The 19,458-nt window shown below is 43.9% G+C and overlaps 1 protein-coding gene across 3 annotated transcripts; it reads left to right on the plus strand.

Moving 5' to 3' along the window:
• Positions 1 to 2,124: 2,124 nt before the first annotated feature.
• On the plus strand, positions 2,125 to 17,621 carry LOC102979810 (zinc finger protein 2). 3 transcript variants are annotated; one of them, XM_028497085.1, is made up of 6 exons: positions 2,152 to 2,193; positions 3,602 to 3,857; positions 10,656 to 10,727; positions 11,984 to 12,110; positions 15,098 to 15,211; positions 15,746 to 17,621. In XM_028497085.1, the coding sequence occupies exons 3-6, from the start codon at positions 10,695 to 10,697 to the stop codon at positions 16,750 to 16,752; spliced, it is 1,281 nt and encodes a 426-aa protein (XP_028352886.1). In that variant the 5' UTR covers positions 2,152 to 2,193; positions 3,602 to 3,857; positions 10,656 to 10,694; the 3' UTR covers positions 16,753 to 17,621. The 3 variants fall into 3 exon arrangements, with proteins under 3 accessions (XP_007118528.1, XP_028352886.1, XP_054945006.1); XM_007118466.3 differs by lacking the exon at positions 3,602 to 3,857 and having other exon boundaries at positions 2,125 to 2,193; XM_055089031.1 differs by lacking the exons at positions 2,152 to 2,193; positions 3,602 to 3,857 and adding an exon at positions 8,436 to 8,521.
• The last annotated feature ends 1,837 nt before the right edge of the window (positions 17,622 to 19,458 follow it).

The following is a 19,458-nucleotide window of genomic DNA, read 5'->3' on the forward strand; positions in this document are numbered from 1 at the left end:
ATGAATAAGATGTGGTAAAAAATATTCCAGCAAAAAATGGGGGTAGGTTGGACTGGGTCTCCTTCAGTGGGCATCTGCTGCCAAGGAGGACAGTGGACTTGTGTGTGTACACACACACACACACACACACACACACACACACACACACACACAATGGAATACTACTCAGCCATAAAAAAGAATGAGACTTTGCCACTTGCAACAACATGGATGGACTTAGAGGGTATTATGCTTACTGAAATAAGTCAGATAGAGAAAGACAAACACTTTACAACAGCACTTATATGCAGAATCTAAAAAATACAACAAACTAGTGAATATAACAAAACGGAAACAGACTCACAGACATAGAGAACAAACTAGTGGTTACCAGTCGGGAGAGGGAAGTGGAGAGGGGCAAGATAGGGATCGGGGATTAAGAGGTACAAACTACTATGTAAAATATAAATAAGCAACAAGGATATATTGTACAGCACAGGGAATATAGCCAATATTTTATAATAACTATAAATGGAGTATAATCTTTTAAAATTGTGAATCACTATGTTGTACACCTGAGACTAATATAATATTGTAAATCAACTATACCTCAATTTTAAAAAATAAGGAAGGGTGAGCTAGAGCCCTGAGAGGTGAGTGAGCAGCAAACCCAACTCTTACCCTGCTAAACCCTGGAGAACTTAAGCTCCCACTCTGACAGCAACCTGGGGAGTTAAGGTAGCGATGAAACCCTAAGGCCTGCCCAAGGGTGGGGAACTCTAAGAAACTCACCCAGGACCCCCAAATTTCCACTCTCAGCATAAGGCTAAACGAATAATAAAAACCACCCACAGAAGGCAACAGCAAGAAAATATGTCTTGGACATCGTAACTTTTCCAAGTCCTAAACTTCTTGGAAGGTCCAAACCCCTTACTATAGCACAAAATCGTCCTCCATCTGGCCCCAAGTTATGGTTATCAGCCCCTTAACCTTATCCACCAGCCACTCATCTTGCTACTAATTCTTTGCACTTTTATCCTCTAGCCTATACCTTTGCAGATGCTATTCTCTCTGCATTTTTTCTAGTTACTCTTCTTCAGGTATACCAGTTATAGGAAGCTTTTCCCAACTTTCTCGGCCATAGTTAATTGCTTCCTCAGTTGTACTCCCAATAGTGTCTCCCAATAGTGACATAATTGTAGAACACACTGCTTTGTGTTGTAACAATTTCACATTCTGATTTGTCCACTGGAACACGAGTTCCTTTGGGGCAGTAACTGTGTCTTATTTGTATTTGTAACAATGCCATGCCTGTGGCAGGCAATTTATGTTTTTTGAGTGCAAGTGTAGACTTGTTCCTGACTGTAGAACTTCATCACATTCTTTGTATAATCTCAAGTCTTCCTGAAGCTATAGAGCAGTGATTCTTAGCTTTAGCTGCACATTAGGATCACCTGCAGATCTTTTCAAACTCTCACTCCTCATAGTGGGCCCCAGGAATCGATACGTCAAAGCTCTTCAGTGATTCCGGCGTGCAGTCAAGGTTGAAAAGCCCTGCGAGACTCCAACGAGGGTCCTTCCATTAGCACCAAGGAAGACAGGCTGGTGTGAGCTCAAAACGTCGGGAGTCGGGCTACCTGCCCTACTCCTGGGCTCTTCTCTTTTCTGCACAAAAATGTGCACATACCCAGCCCCATCCTCAGAACCAAACTGTGCGTCACTCCTGCCCAAATTTTACAACCAAATTCCTTAAAGTGAACAAGCTGAAGCAGAAACAAGCCCCTTCCGAGGGCCAGAAGACTCGAAGTCGTTCTCAGTAGGGACCGGCCCCCAAAACTAAAAGAGGCACATTTCCTTAGGACGGCCCTCCCATCGGAGGACTGGAGGGACGTGACATCACACATAGGCAGTACTTCCAGGCTGACCACAAACCTCCCTAGCATCCACGACGGTTCCCTCTCCGCGCTCAGGCTGCCGCACTGCCGCGTCGGATCCGGCTCGGCACCGCCCACCCCTTCATTAGAAGTGTACGCTTGCGCAGATCGTTAGACATCAAATTAAATCTCGCCAACCGCTGAGACTTCTGGGAAATGGAGTCTGCGAAGGCCGAGCATTGGTGGGGAGCGCGGACGTCAGAACCCCCTGCGCCGGCGCACTGCTTTCCCGACCTGAAAAGGCGCCGTCTTCCTGGGTCGCGAGCAGTCAGTGCCGGAGGTGAGGGCTGCGGGTGTGTGTTTTGGCGGAGCCGAGTGAGCGCAGCGGCCGAGAGAAGGGGACACTGAGAACTTGGGGGAGGTGCTGTGGGAGTAGAACAGGTGACGCGGGCGGAGCCAACCTGCAGAACGTCTGAGTGTGTGCGTGAGTGTGTGCGTGTGTGTGTGTGTCGACGTCCCGGCTCGGAGAGGTGCGGACGGAAAGTTGTCCCCCCAGCCCCCGTGTGTGCGTGTGTTCCGTGGGAAGTTTGGAGCTTTCCTCTGCCCCTCCCGTACCTTCTTCCCGTAATAGGTGCTTAATAAACGTGGGTGGAATTGACACAAAATCTAGGATGCTGCCCACTCCAGTCCCTCCGTCTTTCCCAGAAATCACATCAGATTGTCTCGTTTAGCTCCCTACCATAGGCCTCCGCACTAGATCAGGGGACCTTCGTGGAGGAGGTAGAATTTGATGTGAAAAAAATAGGAAAGAAGTAGCGAAGCATTAGGCAGATTTGAGAAGGAAATGCTATGTATAAGAGTGAAGGATCGAGGAATAGTGGGAGACAAGGGTGGGGAAAAGCACAGTGGGGTCAGAGCATAGAGGATCAGGACAAGACACGGTCAGCAGGGTGGATTGTGTGGGACGGATCGGGGACTGACAGGACGAAAACTGTTTTGGTACAGTTATTCTAGAGGTTCCATCCAGGACTAGAGAGGGGAAGGGACTAGTGCAGGGAACCAGTTAGGAATGCTTGGTAGTGGTAGTAGTCCTGAAGCAAGCTGTTGTGGACCTGAATTATGATGGTGTCGGTGGTGGGTAGGGATACAAATGACATTGCAAAAGAAGACTCAGAAGGATCTGGTGACTAAATAGATTTGGGAGGAAAGAGAGCTAGGTAAGAGTTTGAATTGGGGGCACCTGGGAGAATAATAGAACATCTGCTAGAAATGTAAGGACAGGGAAGGGAGCTCATGTGGGGAATTGCATAGGGGAAGGTGGTTTTAAGATGCCAACAAAATGCCTAATTCAGAATTCTTAGTCATTTGGAAATGCAGGATGAGTCTGGAAGAGGGATTGGGACTAGACTCGGGAAGCATTTCTGTAGAGGTGGAAATGGGGCACCAGGTGTGGAGGGACTTTCTGCGGGATAGCGAGAAGAACACTGTACACAGTCTGAGCCTTGGGCAGCATCAGAAGCTTGTCAGAACAGTCAAACAGCTGCAGAGAAATAAGGAGAAAAGCACTGTCGGAATTGGAGCTCAGAAATGCATTGGCAGTTTTCAAGCATGCGGTTTCAGGTGTGTGAGGGGTGGCAGGAGCAGAAAAATGGCTTTGAGAAGAGTAGGTGGTGATGATGTGGAGTCAGTAGGTATGTAGAAGAAGTTTGATCGTGAAAGGAAAATCTAAATGAGAACTCTTTTGCCAGAGGGAGGCCAGGGGATTCAGTGAAGATAATTTCACATCGAGGAAGATTATATCTGTTTGAAGATATGTGAAGAAGCTACTGAAGCGATGGGAGATGCTGGAGAAAGGAAGAGTGGGTCATGCAGGAAGCAGATTCTGAGAGGAAACAATGGTGGAAAAGAAAGTAGGACAGAGATGTAGGACACTGAGGTAAAGTCCTGGAGAAGAGACATTTCCATTTTGCTGGCCTCACACCCAGGCTGCCTAGCACATAACAGGTACTTGGAAATATTGGTTGAATGGGTTGGTGTTGGGCAGTAGAAAGGAAAGAAGCTTTCACTTATTGAACAGACTGTAAGATAAATGCTTTACATTAATTGTCTCATTTACTATTATAACTGCCCTGTGAAATAGGTATTAAAAAACGGGGGATGGGGGGATCGACCGTTAGCTTAAGTAACTTGCCCAAGCCTTCACAGTCAGTAATCCAGGCCTGTGGAATGCTTTCTACCACAGTCCTGCCTTGCTCAGAACTCACTCTTGCGAAGCTTCAGTGTAGTGAAAGACAGTGTTCTGCTGAAATTGAAGGGTAGCCATGGAGATTTGGAATAGCTGTGTAGCTAAGATGGGAATAGTAAAAGCTTTCTAGGCGAGCACTCTTTGAAGGTATAGAATAAGAATTTGAAAAGCATTTTCTCCAGAAATACTCTGAGATCCAGAAATAGGAAAAACAGAGGTGACCCTTTGCTGGCAGTGATTCCATGTGAATTTGGTGGATTTGAGGAGTCCTGAGTACCATTGAGAGCTTACCGAAGTGACTGCTGGTGGAGTCTAGACCTGATGGGGAATGAAGTTGGCCTGGCAGGGAGCCCACGGACGATGAGCACCTTGGGAATATTAGCTGGTCGCGTAATGGCTGGGGAGCTTTTATGCTCACCTTCGTTTGTAATTTGGTTAATGCTCAGTGTATTAAAGTTATAATCTAATAAATGAAACTTTGAAAATTGTCTTTAAGCATTTAAACATTGAGCAGTTTCAACCACAATTTCAGATGTAGTTCAGCTGATTTGTTCAAAAAGTTCTAATGCTTTAGACAACACATACAAATACTTTGATCCCAATACTGTGGCTACACTTACACTTAAACCTACTCTAAAACAGCAGCAACACAGTGTAATTAATATTTTCATTATTTCTACCTTCCTAGGACTCCTAACACTTACTTAGCATATTATTCTAAATGCCTTACACATATTATCCTATTTAAGCATCACAATAACTTTATGAGATATGTACTTTCACTATCCCCATTTTACAGATGGGTAAACTGAGAGGTTAAGAAACTTACCTAAGGTCACACAGGTAGGAAGAGGCAGAGCTGGACTTTGATTTCAAGCGGTCTGCCAGAGCCTTTACTCCTGTACTCTCCCGTATCTCTAAATGCTAATTTTGACATCTCCATAGGACCCAAGGGTAATATTTTGAGACCCTCCTGGGGATGGAGGAATCTTGACAGACCAACAAGGATAAGAATACATATTGCCGCAGACAACACAAGTTGGAGGCTCTGGTTGCCCACTGATGTTGTATATTTGTTTCCATTTGTACAAGTATCCTCTTGGCCTCCTAGCAAGATTCAAACCCCAATCTCTCCTCAGGTTGAGATTCTTTTTTATAGTTACACCAAACTTCTTTTTCCAGTAAGTTTTGTTTTAAGTTTTTGCCTTTCACATAGGTTTTAGTTTTTGCAAACTGTTGTTCACCCTCAAGGCAATATTCTTTTAGAGTTTGCTTGGCCGATGTTAACCCGTTGTCTAGTAAGTATATATTGATCTAGTCTTTTGGCATTTTTGAAAGTGTAACTTACCTGATTATTATCTTATAATTAATAAGACCAGCTGGAGGGCTCATCTCCTAAGGAAAGAAGGATTAAGTCTGCAGTTACTTTGCCTCTTTAGAATCTGAGGTTGGTTCATTGTGAGGAGCCCATGTTCTTTCTACCTGGTCCCATTGCTGGTTAGTCTTTGCTGTTTTGGGTACGGAATTCCTATTTCTGGGATTACTTTGCTTATCCCCTTTTCCTAGGTTTCTTTTTTCATGCTTATCTGAATGAATACAACTATATATCTCAAGGATACGTCTATACTTTATGAATAGTCTTACAAATAATAGAAAAAAACAAAGTACTATTATATATAACTAGAGGCTTGAACATTGCCTTCTTTGTATTATAACCATTTTTAAAATACTTTATATTAACTTTTCTATTTTGAATGAAACTCACAGTTTTTCAAAATTCAAGTGATTTCATTTGGCAATAATAATTTTTACAACTTGGTCAGTGGGAGCCAGAGTCATCTGATTTTTTTCCTATCCAAAGACGTGGGAACAGCTCAAATTCTAAATGCCCCAAAACTGTACTTCTTAGCTTTCCCTCCAAAACTACTTTTCTGTCGCTCATCTCTATGAATGGTGCCATTATGCACACGTTACTCAGATCTGTGACCTGGAGTCATCATTGCCTCTCCCATCACCTTCAGCCTCCGCTTCCAATCTATGGTCTATTCTTAATATCTCAGCAGTAATTCCCCTTCTCTCTATGTCTGCTGTTCAGTTCTTCATCATTTCTTGCTTAGTTAATTGTAATCGTCTCCTCACGGGTCCACTCACCTCCTCTGCTCCCGTTCTGCCACAGCTACCCAGAGTGGTATGGCCGCCTGTGTTCGGGGTGCCCAAGATCACCCCTCGTTCAGGGATTTGGTAGAAGGACTCAGGACTCAGCCCATAGTTGTACTCATGGCTGAGACGATGACAGTGATCTCGCAAGGATACACAGCCAGATCATAAGGGGGACAGATAGGCAGAGTCTGGAGGAATCCATGGGGAGTCTTCCTCATGCTGTCTCCCTCCCACGAGGGGTCACACAGAGCACTTCCTCCTCCGACAATGAAAATGCAGCAACATGCCAGCCCAAATTAAGTTCTTTAGACTCAGAGCCCAAGCTTTTTAGTGAGGGCTAGTCACGTAGGCACCTCCTGCCTAACATATACCAAACTTCCAGGCCCTCTAGCAGGACAGCAGGTGTTCAGCAGAAACCATATTGTCTGCACAAATAGTTTAGGCATAATGGCCCACCCTACCTCTTAGGAAACCCTCTTAAAATTGAAGTTCCCAGACCCCAGCCAAGGGCCAACACTGCAAGTAGATGTTCCCAAGAATGGCAGTCTCAGGTCTGCTATAACTTTCTGCACACCTCCTTTCCTTCCTTCCTGTTATTTTTCCTGTACACCAAAGTAAACACATAACTCTTGTAAAAAAAAAAAAATCAGAATATAAGGAATTGTAAGAAATAAAATACAAATCACTTGTAATGCCACCACTCAAATTCCATTTACATTTTAATATATATTCTTCCAGTCTTTTTCTGTACGTGTGTGCGTGCTCAATTATGTAATTTTAAAAGTGTGCATTCGTCACTTAATATTGTGTGAATTTCTTTGTGTTTTTTTTGTGTGTGTGTGTGTGTGTGTGGTATGCGGGCCTCCCTCTGTTGTGGCCTCTCCCGTTGCGGAGCACAGGCTCCGGACGCGCAGGCCCAGCGGCCATGGCTCACGGGCCCGGCCGCTCCGCGGCATGTGGGATCCTCCCAGACCGGGGCGCGAACCCGGTTCCCCCGCATCGGCAGGCGGACGCGCAACCACTGCGCCACCAGGGAAGCCCCCCTGGGTTTTCTTCCCTTTAGATTTTTTTTTAACAAAACATTACAAAGTTGAAGTCTCCTGGGTATCCCTCCCCAATCCTCTTTCCCTTCCTTCCCAGAGATACTTACAATCTGTTGCTTATTGTCCCATATAGATTTCTGTAGATATCATTTACCTGTTTTTAAATTTTATATAACTATTACATAGTAAGTCATTCTATAACTTTATTTTTGCTCAGTAATTATATTTCTGAAATTTATATTACTAACATGAGGTTCTAGTTCATTCATCTTAATCAAGGTATAATATTCACACACACATACACATATAAAATCACAGTTTATCCTATAGATGAACATGTAAGTTGTTTGCAGTTTATTACTAGTGATCGTTCCCCCGGTGATTTGAGATGCCACTTCTGTCATGTATCAAGCTTTCCTACCTGCTTGGATATGTTTTGGTATTTTCTAGTCTATTGGTCTGTTATCTGTGTGGCTATCTTTTCATGAAAATAAACCATTACAGCGTAGAGGTTAAAAACTGCTAGCCAGAGCTTCCCTGGTGGCACAGTGGTTGAGAGTCCGCCTGCTGATGCAGGGGACACGGGTTCGTGTCCCGGTCTGGGAAGATCCCACGTGCTGCAGAGCGGCTGGGCCCGTGAGCCATGGCCGCTGAACCTGCGCGTCCGGAGCCTGTGCTCCGCAACGGGAGAGGCCACAGCAGTGAGAGGCCCGCGTAACGCAAAAAAAACCCCACAAAAACTGCTAGCCAGACCGGGGTTCAAATTCTGCCTCAGCCTCTTACAAAGCCTAAATTTCCTAATCTGTGAAACAGTGCATACCGTATTGATTCATAAGGATGGAATTAAACTATTCTTATAAAGAGTACTTAGTACAGTGCCTGGTAAGTAGCATAAGTTCAATAAATGCTAGTTATTATTAATATAATATTAATTATATAAAATAACATTTAAAATATGATAACATTATCATATTAATATAATATCAGTGGTATTCCATTGTATGTATGGTCTGGACCATAAATTATTTAATCAAATCTCCTGTTTTATTTTTTATTTTATCTTTTTAATAAATTTATTTATTTATTTATTTTTGGCTGCGTTGGGTCTTCATTGCTGTGCGTGGGCTTTTTCTAGCTGCAGTGAGCGGGGGCTACTCTTCGTTGCAGTGCGTGGGCTTCTCATTGTGGTGGCTTCTCTTGTTGAGAAGCGCGGGCTCTAGGTGCGTGGGCTTCAGTAGTTGTGGCTCGTGGGCTCTAGAGCACAGGCTCAGTAGTTGTGGCGCACGGGCCTAGTTGCTCTGCGGCATGTGGGGTCTTCCCGAACCAGGGCTCAAACCCGTGTCCCCTGCATTAGCAGGGGGATTCTTAACCACTGTGCCACCAGGGAAGCCCTCAAATCTCCTATTTTAGAAACTTAGGCTATTTCAAATTTTTGCTGTATTGTAAGGATTAAATGAGATGACACATGTAGAGTGCTTAGGAGGTTTCCTCACATGGCACTCAGTAAAGGCTAGTGTTAGTGATGATTAATAAAAAGCTTTGCATGTGTTCTTATTTATTTCCTTAGGAAAAACTCTGAGGAGAAAATTGCCGGGTCAAAGATACGTGTTTTAAGGCCCTTGATACAAATTGCAAAGATCTTTCTAAAACGCAAATCTGGTGGTGACCCTTCCAGGCTTAAATCCTTCTGTGATCCCCGTGGCAGTGGGAGTAGGACCACGCAGAGCTCTCCTTGATCTAGCTGGTCTCTGCCTGCTTCTTCAACCCCATCTTCCCCCCCAGCACTGCCCCAGCCTAGACATGGCCATTCTAAACTCATTACAGTTGTTAATCCTTTCCCTGTAAAGACCTGCCTCCTTGTTTTTGGAAAACTTGATTTTTTTGTGTGCCTAGAATGTTCTGATGCCTTCCCCAAATCAAAACTTACCTTAGGTCTCACTTCTGCCAAGAAAACAGCAGTGTTCCTCCCTGCCTCCCGTCTGGGTTAGGCGAGCCTCTGATGTGCTGTCTCATAGTTAGCTGTGCACATCTCTTTAGAGCATCTATTCATCCTGTAGTGAAATATTAACTTGATTACTTGTTTGTCCTGTGTAGTAGTCCATAAGCTTTTGAAAGACAAGGACAGTGTCATACTTCTTTTGCTTTGGTATAAATAGTTGGTGCTGAATAAATGTTGGTTGGATAGATGGATGAATGAATAACAAGGATCAATGAATACATTCCCTTGGCTGCAGGACAGTAGAGTCATTGAGCCACATACACACCCTTTCGTTCTGCTTCTCAGGACCACACTGTCCCCACACCCCACTCACGAATCCCCAAAATGCTTGACTTGACTATGTCTTGATTAGACTCCTGATTGTGAGAAACTGAGATGTACTCAGTTAATGCAAGTAAAGTTTGGTGATAAAGATTCACACAAAGCCTGAGAGGGTTAGAGTCTTATGGAAATCTAAGAATAAATAAGGCTGGTCTGCATGCAAATTGCTGTCTGGGGTGGTGCTAGGTGCATTAGGGCCTTCAAGGCCAGGAATTCTTGGGTCTTTGCCTCAGTGCTTCACCACCAACGTGCCCGCCTGTGTTTAGTCTGTTGCAGCCTGTTCTCTACCTCGTGCCTCCCACATGCTCATGGGTTCTGCTTCCTGGTACCTTTGGCTCCTTGACCCTCATGGCTACTGCTGTCCCTCATGGTGTCCTTTCAGCTCATCACCCACTCGTTGTCCCAACATTTCTTAGTTCACGATCCTGAGGATGGATGTCATCTTTTCAAGCCAGACCATACGTCAGTCCACTGGTCAGCCTGTGCGTTGCCCACCTGTGGCCTAATCAGTGTGGCTCCAGGAGTGAGACACAGGGTCACGTGGAACAAACTGTGGCTGCCCAAGGGTTGCTCCTTTAGCGTCGGGTATTGCTGTGAATGGGCCATTTTTCCTCTGAAGAGGCTATGGGTATTTCCTTGACAGGACTTGTCCGTACAGCCATTCATAAAATTTCTTATGCTTTTTGTCTAGTAATCATTATGAGCAGTGCTGAACTTGAATTTATAAAGACGGTATGAGCCTGACTATGTTCTTGACTGCCAGGAACAGAACTTTGCCTCTAAGATTATGGTAAAACAAGCACCACATTTTGTTCTGCATAGCAATATCCATGGCCTTTCGCTCTAATTCTGGGATGGGGTGGGCTTGCTCTTGGCCTTGCTTTACTTTGCCTTCCCTTTTTGTAGGGTATTGAGAATGAAGGTGAGTACATAACTCACCGGTGTGTGGAGATTTCTTGCTTCATGGGTCACAAAACTACAAAACAAGACTGCTCTTATACCCTCTTTCTCATCCCACACCTCTGCCTCATTAGGACTCGGCTCTTCTCTGCAAGGAGAGCACTTGGGAGGGAATGGCTGCTGTGTCTCCAACTGCCAGATTCCAGGTGAGGTGGACTTTTGTGTTTCTGCAATACTCTATCAGGCTCCAGAATGTAACCACTTTTCTTTCTCTATCTTGGAGCTTCTTTGATCAAACCCAACCAGGTGGAGGAAGGACTCCTTAGGGAGTGTGTCCTTCCCATTTGATTTGTGATATCTTTCAGTGATGCTTCCTTGCCTTGAACATGTGCCCACTAGCCTGTCACCAGGCACACAGCCCCTGTGGCCTTCACCCTGAGCAATTTTGCCTAAAAACCAATGGTACGGGTCTGATTGGAAGGTTTGGGGAACAGTGGGCTGTTTCTAGTTCTGACTTCCCTTTAGTACATACACTATGTATGGACTGAAAGTAGGCCCCCATATCCCAGGGCATTGTTGGGTTAGGCAGAGAACGTGACACATACTGTAAAGCACCTCAGTGAGGTTGAAAGAGTCCTGAAGAGAGTTTTGTGTGGGTAGAGACATGTGGTTTACCCCCTTCTTGCCCAAGGGCCGAGAGTCTTGAATTCCATGCTCTGGCTTAGAGCTTCTGCAGACACTGTGGACACTCATCTGGGTTTCAGGATTGGGGGTAAAGATGCAACCTTACAGAATCACAGAACAGCAGAGTGAAATGAGAGAGATCTTAAAGATGATCTAATCTACACCATTATTTGAAGGATTTGTTAACACACACACACACACACACACACACACACACACACAGACAATTGGTGAAATTTGACTAAGGTTGTAGATTAGATAATTATATAATATCACTGCTATTCTGATTTTTACAATCATACTGTGATTATACAAGAGGATATCCTTGTTCTTACAAAATACACATTGAAACATTTATGAGTAAAGAGACATCATGTTTGCAAGTTACTCTAAAGAAGTTCAGGAAGAAGATAGGTGAATGGGCATGTACTGAGAGAGACAGAAAGATAAAGCCAGTGTGGAAAATGTTAATTTGGGGAAGCTGGGTGAAGGGTACATGGGAATTCTTTGTTCTATTCTTACACATTTTCTGTAAGTCTGAAAAAAGAGCCCCTGATATTCAGAGGCTCGGCTAGGAAGGGAGTGTGGGGTTGTGACCAAGAACTTCATGCCTCGGGGGATTATACCACTTTCCCCAAATGCTTCAAAGCCTTACTTTGTCAGAACCATTTTCTTTCCACTCCCTCTGCATCCTCCAGGCTGTCATCATTATGACAGTTTTGTCTGGTCCATGTAAAGAGAAGGGTTATGAATAAGGAGAACGTAATTGTGTTTCCAGGACCCAGTGACATTCGAGGACGTGGCGGTGGTTTTCACAGATGAAGAGTGGAGGCGTCTGGTCCCTACTCAGAGGGACCTCTACAAGGAGGTGATGCTGGAGAACTATAAGAGCATTGTCTCTTTGGGTAAGGAGAGTTTCCCACCGGGAGTAGACTCTGTACTGTGTTGATGTGGGCTTGAGAGGCTAATAAATTGACACCTCTTCTCCTCCCACCCAAGTCAGAACCCCTGAGAGACAAGATTGAAGAGCAGAGAGATGTGGCTTAGGTGTACAGCAAGCGTGGGTTTCTTAATCCTGAACCCCAGCCTGGGACAGCCTTGCTCCCTGAGCTGTAAGCAGACTGGACAACCAAGGGGCCCTTGCTGAGAAGCCTGGCCCTGCAACATGGAGGGCCAGGTCCAGGGCCTGGAGGAGCAGGGCATGTGAGAGCCTGGTGCAGGAAACTGCTCTCCAGAGGGTTGAGGCCAGCAGAAGAGGCCGAGTTACCTACGCCCAGGTCTTCCCCCAGCTCAGCAGTAACTTACTCAGCTCCATCCAGAGTACTAAGGGGGAGTGCAAGGGGCATTCTCTTTGAGGGAAAATTTCTCCTCAGAGAAGCAGAGGAGGGGGAAAGAAGTGTTTCTGTTTAAAAAAAAAAGGGCAGATGGACAACAGGGTCCTACTCTTTAGCACAGGGAACAATATTCAATGTCCTGGGATAAACCATAATGGAAAAGAATCTATTGATGAAAAAGAATGTGTATATATATATATATATATATATATATATATATATATATATATATATATAGCCGAGTCACTTTGCTGTACAGCAGAAATTAACACAACATTGTAAATCAGCTATTCTTCAATTAAAAAAAGGGCGGGGGGGACTTCCCTAGCAGTCCAGTGGTTAAGACTCTGCACTTCCACTGCAGGGGGCGCGGGTTTGATCCCTCCTCAGGAACTAAGATCCTGCATGCCACACACGCATGCCAAAGAAAAAAAAGAGGGCATGTAGGGGTGAGATTTTAAGGTTGTAGCTCAGAGTAGGTCACTAGAAATGTGTTTGATTTTGAATATTTGTCTTAAGGACGTCTTAGAGAGATGCCTGCAGAAGGCACTTTGCAATGATAGAGACTTGTGTGACAAAAGGAAAATTAAGAGCTACGGCTGATGTGAGGTATTCGTGAGAGTAAAGTCGGGATCCTGTAAGGAGAACCTCTCAGGAGCTTCCAGAATAAGAGGCTGAGTGTGTACGGATTTAGAATAGACAAAATCAGCAGCAGGTGGCAGTAAAAGGAGTCACATCGCAGATTTCATTCAAGGCAGGTCAAAAAAGCAAGCACAACACCCTGGATTAGCTTAAACAGGCCAAATCTGGAAATAGAAGAGAATGTTTAGGGAGCATTAAGGGAGACTGCTGAGCCTTTGTCACAGACTTTGGTGGGAAAAATAGAAATCTAAGGACAGAGACAGGAAGCCATGGGCAGGTGATAGATGTGGCCGTTCTCAGCAGAGTCAGCATACAACCAGATGGATGATCCTTGGGCCCAAGAATAAAGTACCTCTCTTGCCCAAGTCAGGGGTCCCAATGCAGGGTAAGTTTAGAACTCAAGACTATTTCTAGGAGGGGATCTGTTTTTTAAATGTAACCAAAGATGGACAGATTCACTTCTAGAAATTTGTCCTAAGGAAATAATAAGACTAGCAGCCTGTGGTGTACACAGTTATTCATCATACCATTGTTTGTTTTAGCAAAACATTGAAAACAGTCTGGAATGTCTGTCAGCAAGAGATTAATTAAATAAATGATGTTATTCCATACAATGTAATACCATGTAGCCATTAAAATGGTGAGGTAGAGCTGTGCTAATTAAAATAATATTTTAAATTTATTATTATGAGAAAAAATCAAGTTTAAAATTTAGCATTATTTAATTATCCAGTTATTTGGGGTTTTTCCTTGTTTGTTTTTTTTTTTTTAACTGAGAGTCTTCTGCCCAAAATGATGTTTTACATGTAAAAGTGCCTGGAGTGACATATATTATATATAGTGAATCGTGATGGATTTAGAAATTATCTACTTGTAGATGTCAAAATAAATCAAATAGGAATGATTTTAGTTGGGGTAGTCTTAGTTATTTTCCAAAATCTCTCTCCAGTAGTTTTTTTTATTTTCAAAAATTGAGATATAATTGTAATTATCCAGTTTTTAACAAAATGTATCTATAGGTATCTTTCAGTATCAAAGTGAATAGAAAAAAAGAAATGAATACAGAGTACAAAAGGTGATTTTTCTTATTACTTGTACATGCCTCTAGATTTCCTGCAATGAACATGATCCACTTGTTTAAATAAAATCACAATAGTAAAGGGTAAATAAACAAACAAAAATGGGCACCTACATAATACACATTACATATTCTTTTTTTTAAATAAATGTATTTATTTTGGGTTGCGTGGGTCTTCGTTGCTGCACATGGGCTTTCTCTAGTTGCAGCGAGCAGGGGCTACTCTTTGTTGCGGTGCGCGGGCTTCTCATAGTGGTGGCTTCTCTTTGTTGCGCAGCACGGGCTCTAGGTGCGCTGGCTTCAGCAGCTGTGGCTCGAAGACTCTAGAGCACAGGCTCAGTAGTTGTGGCACATGGGCTTAGTTGCTCTGCGGCATGTGGGATCTTCCCGGACCAGGGCTCGAACCCGTGTCTTCTGCATTGGCAGGCAGATTCTTAACCACTGCGCCACCAGAGAAGCCCCCACATTACACATTCTTATTCAAGGTGACCTTTCTTCATTCTCATCTTCTCTGAGTTAAGGACTCTTCCCCCCATCCTACCAGTGCTAAAGCTAGGATCATCCCATTCACTTCGTGGGGAAGAATAAACACATTAATTCAAATGGAGTCTATCAACTCTCTGACCAAATGCTATTTGTTCCTTTTTAGAACCTCAGTCTTGACCTCCATTCCGAGTTTCCTGAATTCCTTGTATGACTTCATACTCTGTATTCCTGTTGTGCACTTTCTGCCTTTTGCATTTGCTCTCTGAAAGACTTAGAGGTTGGGATTAGCTTTGGAATCATTGTGTATTTATTCACACATGACCACCTGGCTTGTTTCTTTCTCCATGAGCAGGACTTCCAGTTCCTGGACCTGATGTGATTTTTCAGTTGAAGAGAGGGGATGAGCCTTGGATAGTGGAACTTCATGGATCTGAGGGGAAAGAATGTGCAGAGAATGTCTCTCAAGGTAATTGAGTATGAACCGGGTGGGACAGAGTTTTGTTTTGTTTTGTTTTGTTTTTGTTATTTAGGTGTATGTGGGAGGGAGTATTGGGTATCACCTTTTTCTCAAATTCAAATCTTCTGCTTTATTATTTATTTTCTGTCCCCCACCAGCGTTTTTTTTTTTCTTTTTCTCTACACCTTAAAGTTCTGTTCACTATTATTCACCAAATGTTTACTTTCTCAGACCTGTCACATTACCCATTCACGCTTTGATATTCTTATTCCTCACCATCCCCTCCACTTAGCCAGCTCTCCTAATTAACCTGGCCATGCTCCCAATGGAAATTCTCCTCTTTTCTGAGATTTCCACTATGAGTTCTATTCCCCGTTTCAGTCCCAAGTCTTGGTCTCTCCCTGGAGTGTAACACTGTTTCTGGGAGCAAGCAATGCGGTGACTGTACATGACTTTTCAGATTTATCATAGCATCTCTCCTCTCTGCTGTAACATTTCCTAGCCCAAGAAAGAAACATGCATCTGTGTTTCTGTCCATTCCAGACTGGGAGACTAAGCCTGAGATTCAAGGTGCTTCAGAAGAAGAAAAATCAGAAATAACATTGAGGGAAAAGCTTGGAATGAAAGGTCCTCCATCTCCTAAATTTGAAGTTCATGCAGTGGATGGTGGGTTGGGAACAGAGATGGAAAGCCCTGCAGTGGAGGCCTGCAAGAAATCCCTTTCTCAGGAGGAAAGGTTGCAGCATGGGGCAACCCCTCCCAAGAAAATTCTCACTAAAGAGAGAGACCAGGAATGCAGTGACTGTGGGAAGACCTTTTTTGACCACTCCTCCCTTATTCGCCATCAGAGGACTCACACTGGAGAGAAGCCCTATGACTGTCCTGAGTGCGGGAAAGCCTTCAGTCACAGGAGCAGTCTCAGTAGACATCTGATGTCGCACACTGGGGAGAGCCCCTACGAGTGCAATGCCTGTGGGAAAGCCTTTTTCGACCGTTCATCCCTAACTGTACATCAGCGAATTCATACTGGAGAGAAGCCCTTTAAATGCAACGAGTGTGGAAAAGCCTTCTTTGACCGCTCGTCCCTTACTCGACACCAGAGAATTCATACTGGAGAAAGTCCTTATGAATGTAATCAGTGTGGGAAAGCCTTTAGCCAGAAAAGTATTCTTACTCGACATCAGCTAATCCATACGGGCAGGAAGCCGTATGAATGTAACGAGTGTGGGAAAGCCTTCTATGGTGTCTCATCACTAAATAGACATCAGAAAGCCCACGCTGGAGAGCCTCGCTATCAGTGCAGCGAGTGCGGGAAAGCTTTCTTTGACCGCTCCTCCCTTACTCAACATCAGAAGATTCACACTGGAGACAAGCCATATGAATGCAGCGAATGTGGGAAAGCATTTAGCCAGAGGTGCCGGCTTACGCGACACCAGAGGGTTCATACAGGAGAGAAGCCCTTTGAATGCAGCGTGTGTGGGAAGGTTTTCAGTTCCAAATCATCAGTTATTCAACATCAAAGGCGTTATGCCAAACAGGGAATAGACTGAGTTGAGCAAAAGCTTTAGTTAAAGGACCTCCATGCGAACTCAAGATAGGTCTTCCGCATCTTAAACCCATCTCCCGGTCATTGCACCTATTCTGGCTACTACTCTCCTTATCTGCCTCTGTTACCACAGTGTTTGAAGGAACACTCTCTACCCACTGTGTTATAGAGCTGATGTGGGATGCCAGAAATTAGGATGTGACTCTTTAGAGTCAACATTTTGCAGAGGTTTGTCAGACGATAGGGACAAACGTTAGGAGGCAATCCTCAGACACACCTCTCGTCCTAGGCCCCAGGTATCACTACACTTTAAATAACTGGAGGCCACAGCAGGAGGGGAAGGCACACTAATGTCAGAGCAATACTGTTGTTTCCAGAACAGTTCTTTCTTTATGGCCGTTAGTCCCTCTCTCTTGGAGATTTTTTTGGGCACTGACCTTGTTCTGTTGTGTCCCAGCTTCTAGATTTCTTAATACTACTAGTAGTAGCTAGCACTTATTGAGCACTTATTATGGGGCAAGCACTCAGCTGAGAGTTTTGCAAGAAGTAGATTATTTGCTCCTCTCACTAACTCTCTGAAGTAGGTACTGTTACTACCCACATGTTACAGATGAGAAAACTGAAGTTTAGAGGGGTTAAATAACTTGCCCAATTTGACAGCTAGTAAAAGGTGAAGCCACGTCTTGAATACAGGTCTCCCTTCAAAGTCTGTTCTCTTTACCATAATGCTATAAGGTTTGTTTTATAATTTATGTACATGTATTATCTCCTCAACCAGATTGTAAGCACTTGGAGTTGTGACTTATATGTCTTTGTATCTCACACAGTGCCTTGCAAATAATAGGTGCTCAATAAATATTTATCTGAATTAATGACTCTTTGACTTACCAAATTCTATTTAAAACACCTCTTAGATTCACATCCTTTCTCTGAATTTCACAGTCTAGCCTGTACCTTTATCATCTCAGGCTCCCATTACTGCAGTAGACACTCCTTGATTCAAATTCTTTCCTCTTCATTATTGAGGAGGGGGATGTTAAGCTATGGGGCAATAAGTAAACCCCAAATAAAGATTCATTTCTCACATAAACTCAGATGTGAGTCTGTCTTCCTTCATCCTCATCATTTAGAACATGTTGCCTCCAAGGTCATCATGGAAGAGAAAGCTGGGGGGTATGCTGGGATATTTTTAAGGGCCATCACTTCTGTTTATATCTCATAAACCAGAACCCAGCACCAAGAGACTAGGAAAGTCAACAGGTACCTCAGCATTTGGTTAATATAAACAGCCTCTGTCACAAGTTACATTTTCCATATTACTGTTAGGCCAGTCTTTCCAAATGATCCCTTCCTGCCCATCATTGCCTTACTCAAGACCTAAAATAGCTCCCTGTTTAATGAAAACGTCTCTGAATATTTAAGGTCTGCCATGAGGTGATCCCACGTTGTTAAACTTGAAATCTCGACTCCCAAAACCCTGCTATTCCGTGGGCCCAGTCCTATATTTTTATTTTATTGACAGTCAGGCACCAGGCAGCTTTGACTCTAGGCTCTGCATTCCCTTTCTGTTTGCTTAAGGTGAATCCCAGAAGAGGACTTGATTCTGAAAGGCTGTCTGGAACTTACCTCACCCTGCATGAATCCCAGTGGACCAACATGCATTTCTCCCTGGGAGTAAAAGTCTGATTCAAGAAGCTGGAATTCCAAACAGACCCTTCCCTAATCTACTCACAACCCTATTGATCCACCTTTCTTAAAGCAGATGAGCGGCAGGAAGACTTTTCACATGTGGACTTTCAAAGTAACTTGAGGAAAAACAGTGCAGAATCTACTGAAGTGGATAATATCATTATTTAATAATGTCAAGTACAAAATAAAAGAAACTACTGACAGACTTCTGGCTGATGACTGTCTCTGAGAGTTCTGAATCTTTAATTTATTGCCTTGTTAAAAGTAAATTGAATGTCAGATATTCCCCTAAGATACTCTGCCATTGTCAGCAAGATGAGACTAGAATGGACTTTCGAGTAAAGTGGTAATCGAAACAGAGTGGGGACATAAAGTCAGCAGTTCTCCCTTTGTTCCCTTCTAAAATTTGGTGATCTGCAGAGCATTTTTAAAAGGTGGAGTACTGTTCCATCTCCTGCTAAAAATTCTGAGGAAAAGGCCATTTTACCTCTCAGTAAGGTATGGAGTAGTGGAGGTCTTAAATTTTGAGGTTTTAGCTTCACTGAATGACCATTAGTAGGGTGAAATCTTCGAATCAGAAACTGGACAAACTGGAAGTAGGCCAGCATTCTTTTTTTAAATCTATCTACCTTTTTTTAATTTTTTTTTTTTTTGGCTGCGGCACTCGGGATCTAGTTCCCTGACCAGGGATCGAACCTGGGACCCTGCACTGGGAGCGCAGAGTCTTACCCACTGGACCACCAGGGGAGTCCCTATGCCAACATTCTTGTTTTTTTTTTTGTTTTTTTGTTTTTTTTTTTTTGCAGTACGCGGGCCTTTCACTGTTGTGGTCGCTCCCATTGCGGAGCACAGGCTCCGGACACGCAGGCTCAGCGGCCATGGCTTACGGGCCCAGCCGCTCCGCGGCATGTGGGATCTTCCTGGACCGGGGCATGAACCCGTGTGCCCTGCATCGGCAGGCGGACTCTCAACCACTGCGCCACCAGGGAAGCCCGCCAACATTCTTAAGATACAAGGCAAA

This window comes from Physeter macrocephalus, chromosome 12 (genome assembly GCF_002837175.3).
Source record: "Physeter macrocephalus isolate SW-GA chromosome 12, ASM283717v5, whole genome shotgun sequence".
Lineage (NCBI taxonomy): Eukaryota > Metazoa > Chordata > Mammalia > Artiodactyla > Physeteridae > Physeter > Physeter macrocephalus.

What these genes read in the sequence shown, in the direction of transcription:
- LOC102979810 (XM_007118466.3), top strand. Translation starts at nt 10,695, where the DNA reads ATGGCTGCTGTGTCTCCAACTGCCAGATTCCAG. An exon ending in CTCCAACTGCCAGATTCCAG is followed by an intron (nt 10,728 to 11,983) that starts GTGAGGTGGACT and finishes TTGTGTTTCCAG; the next exon opens with GACCCAGTGACATTCGAGGA. An exon ending in TGCAGAGAATGTCTCTCAAG is followed by an intron (nt 15,212 to 15,745) that starts GTAATTGAGTAT and finishes TGTCCATTCCAG; the next exon opens with ACTGGGAGACTAAGCCTGAG.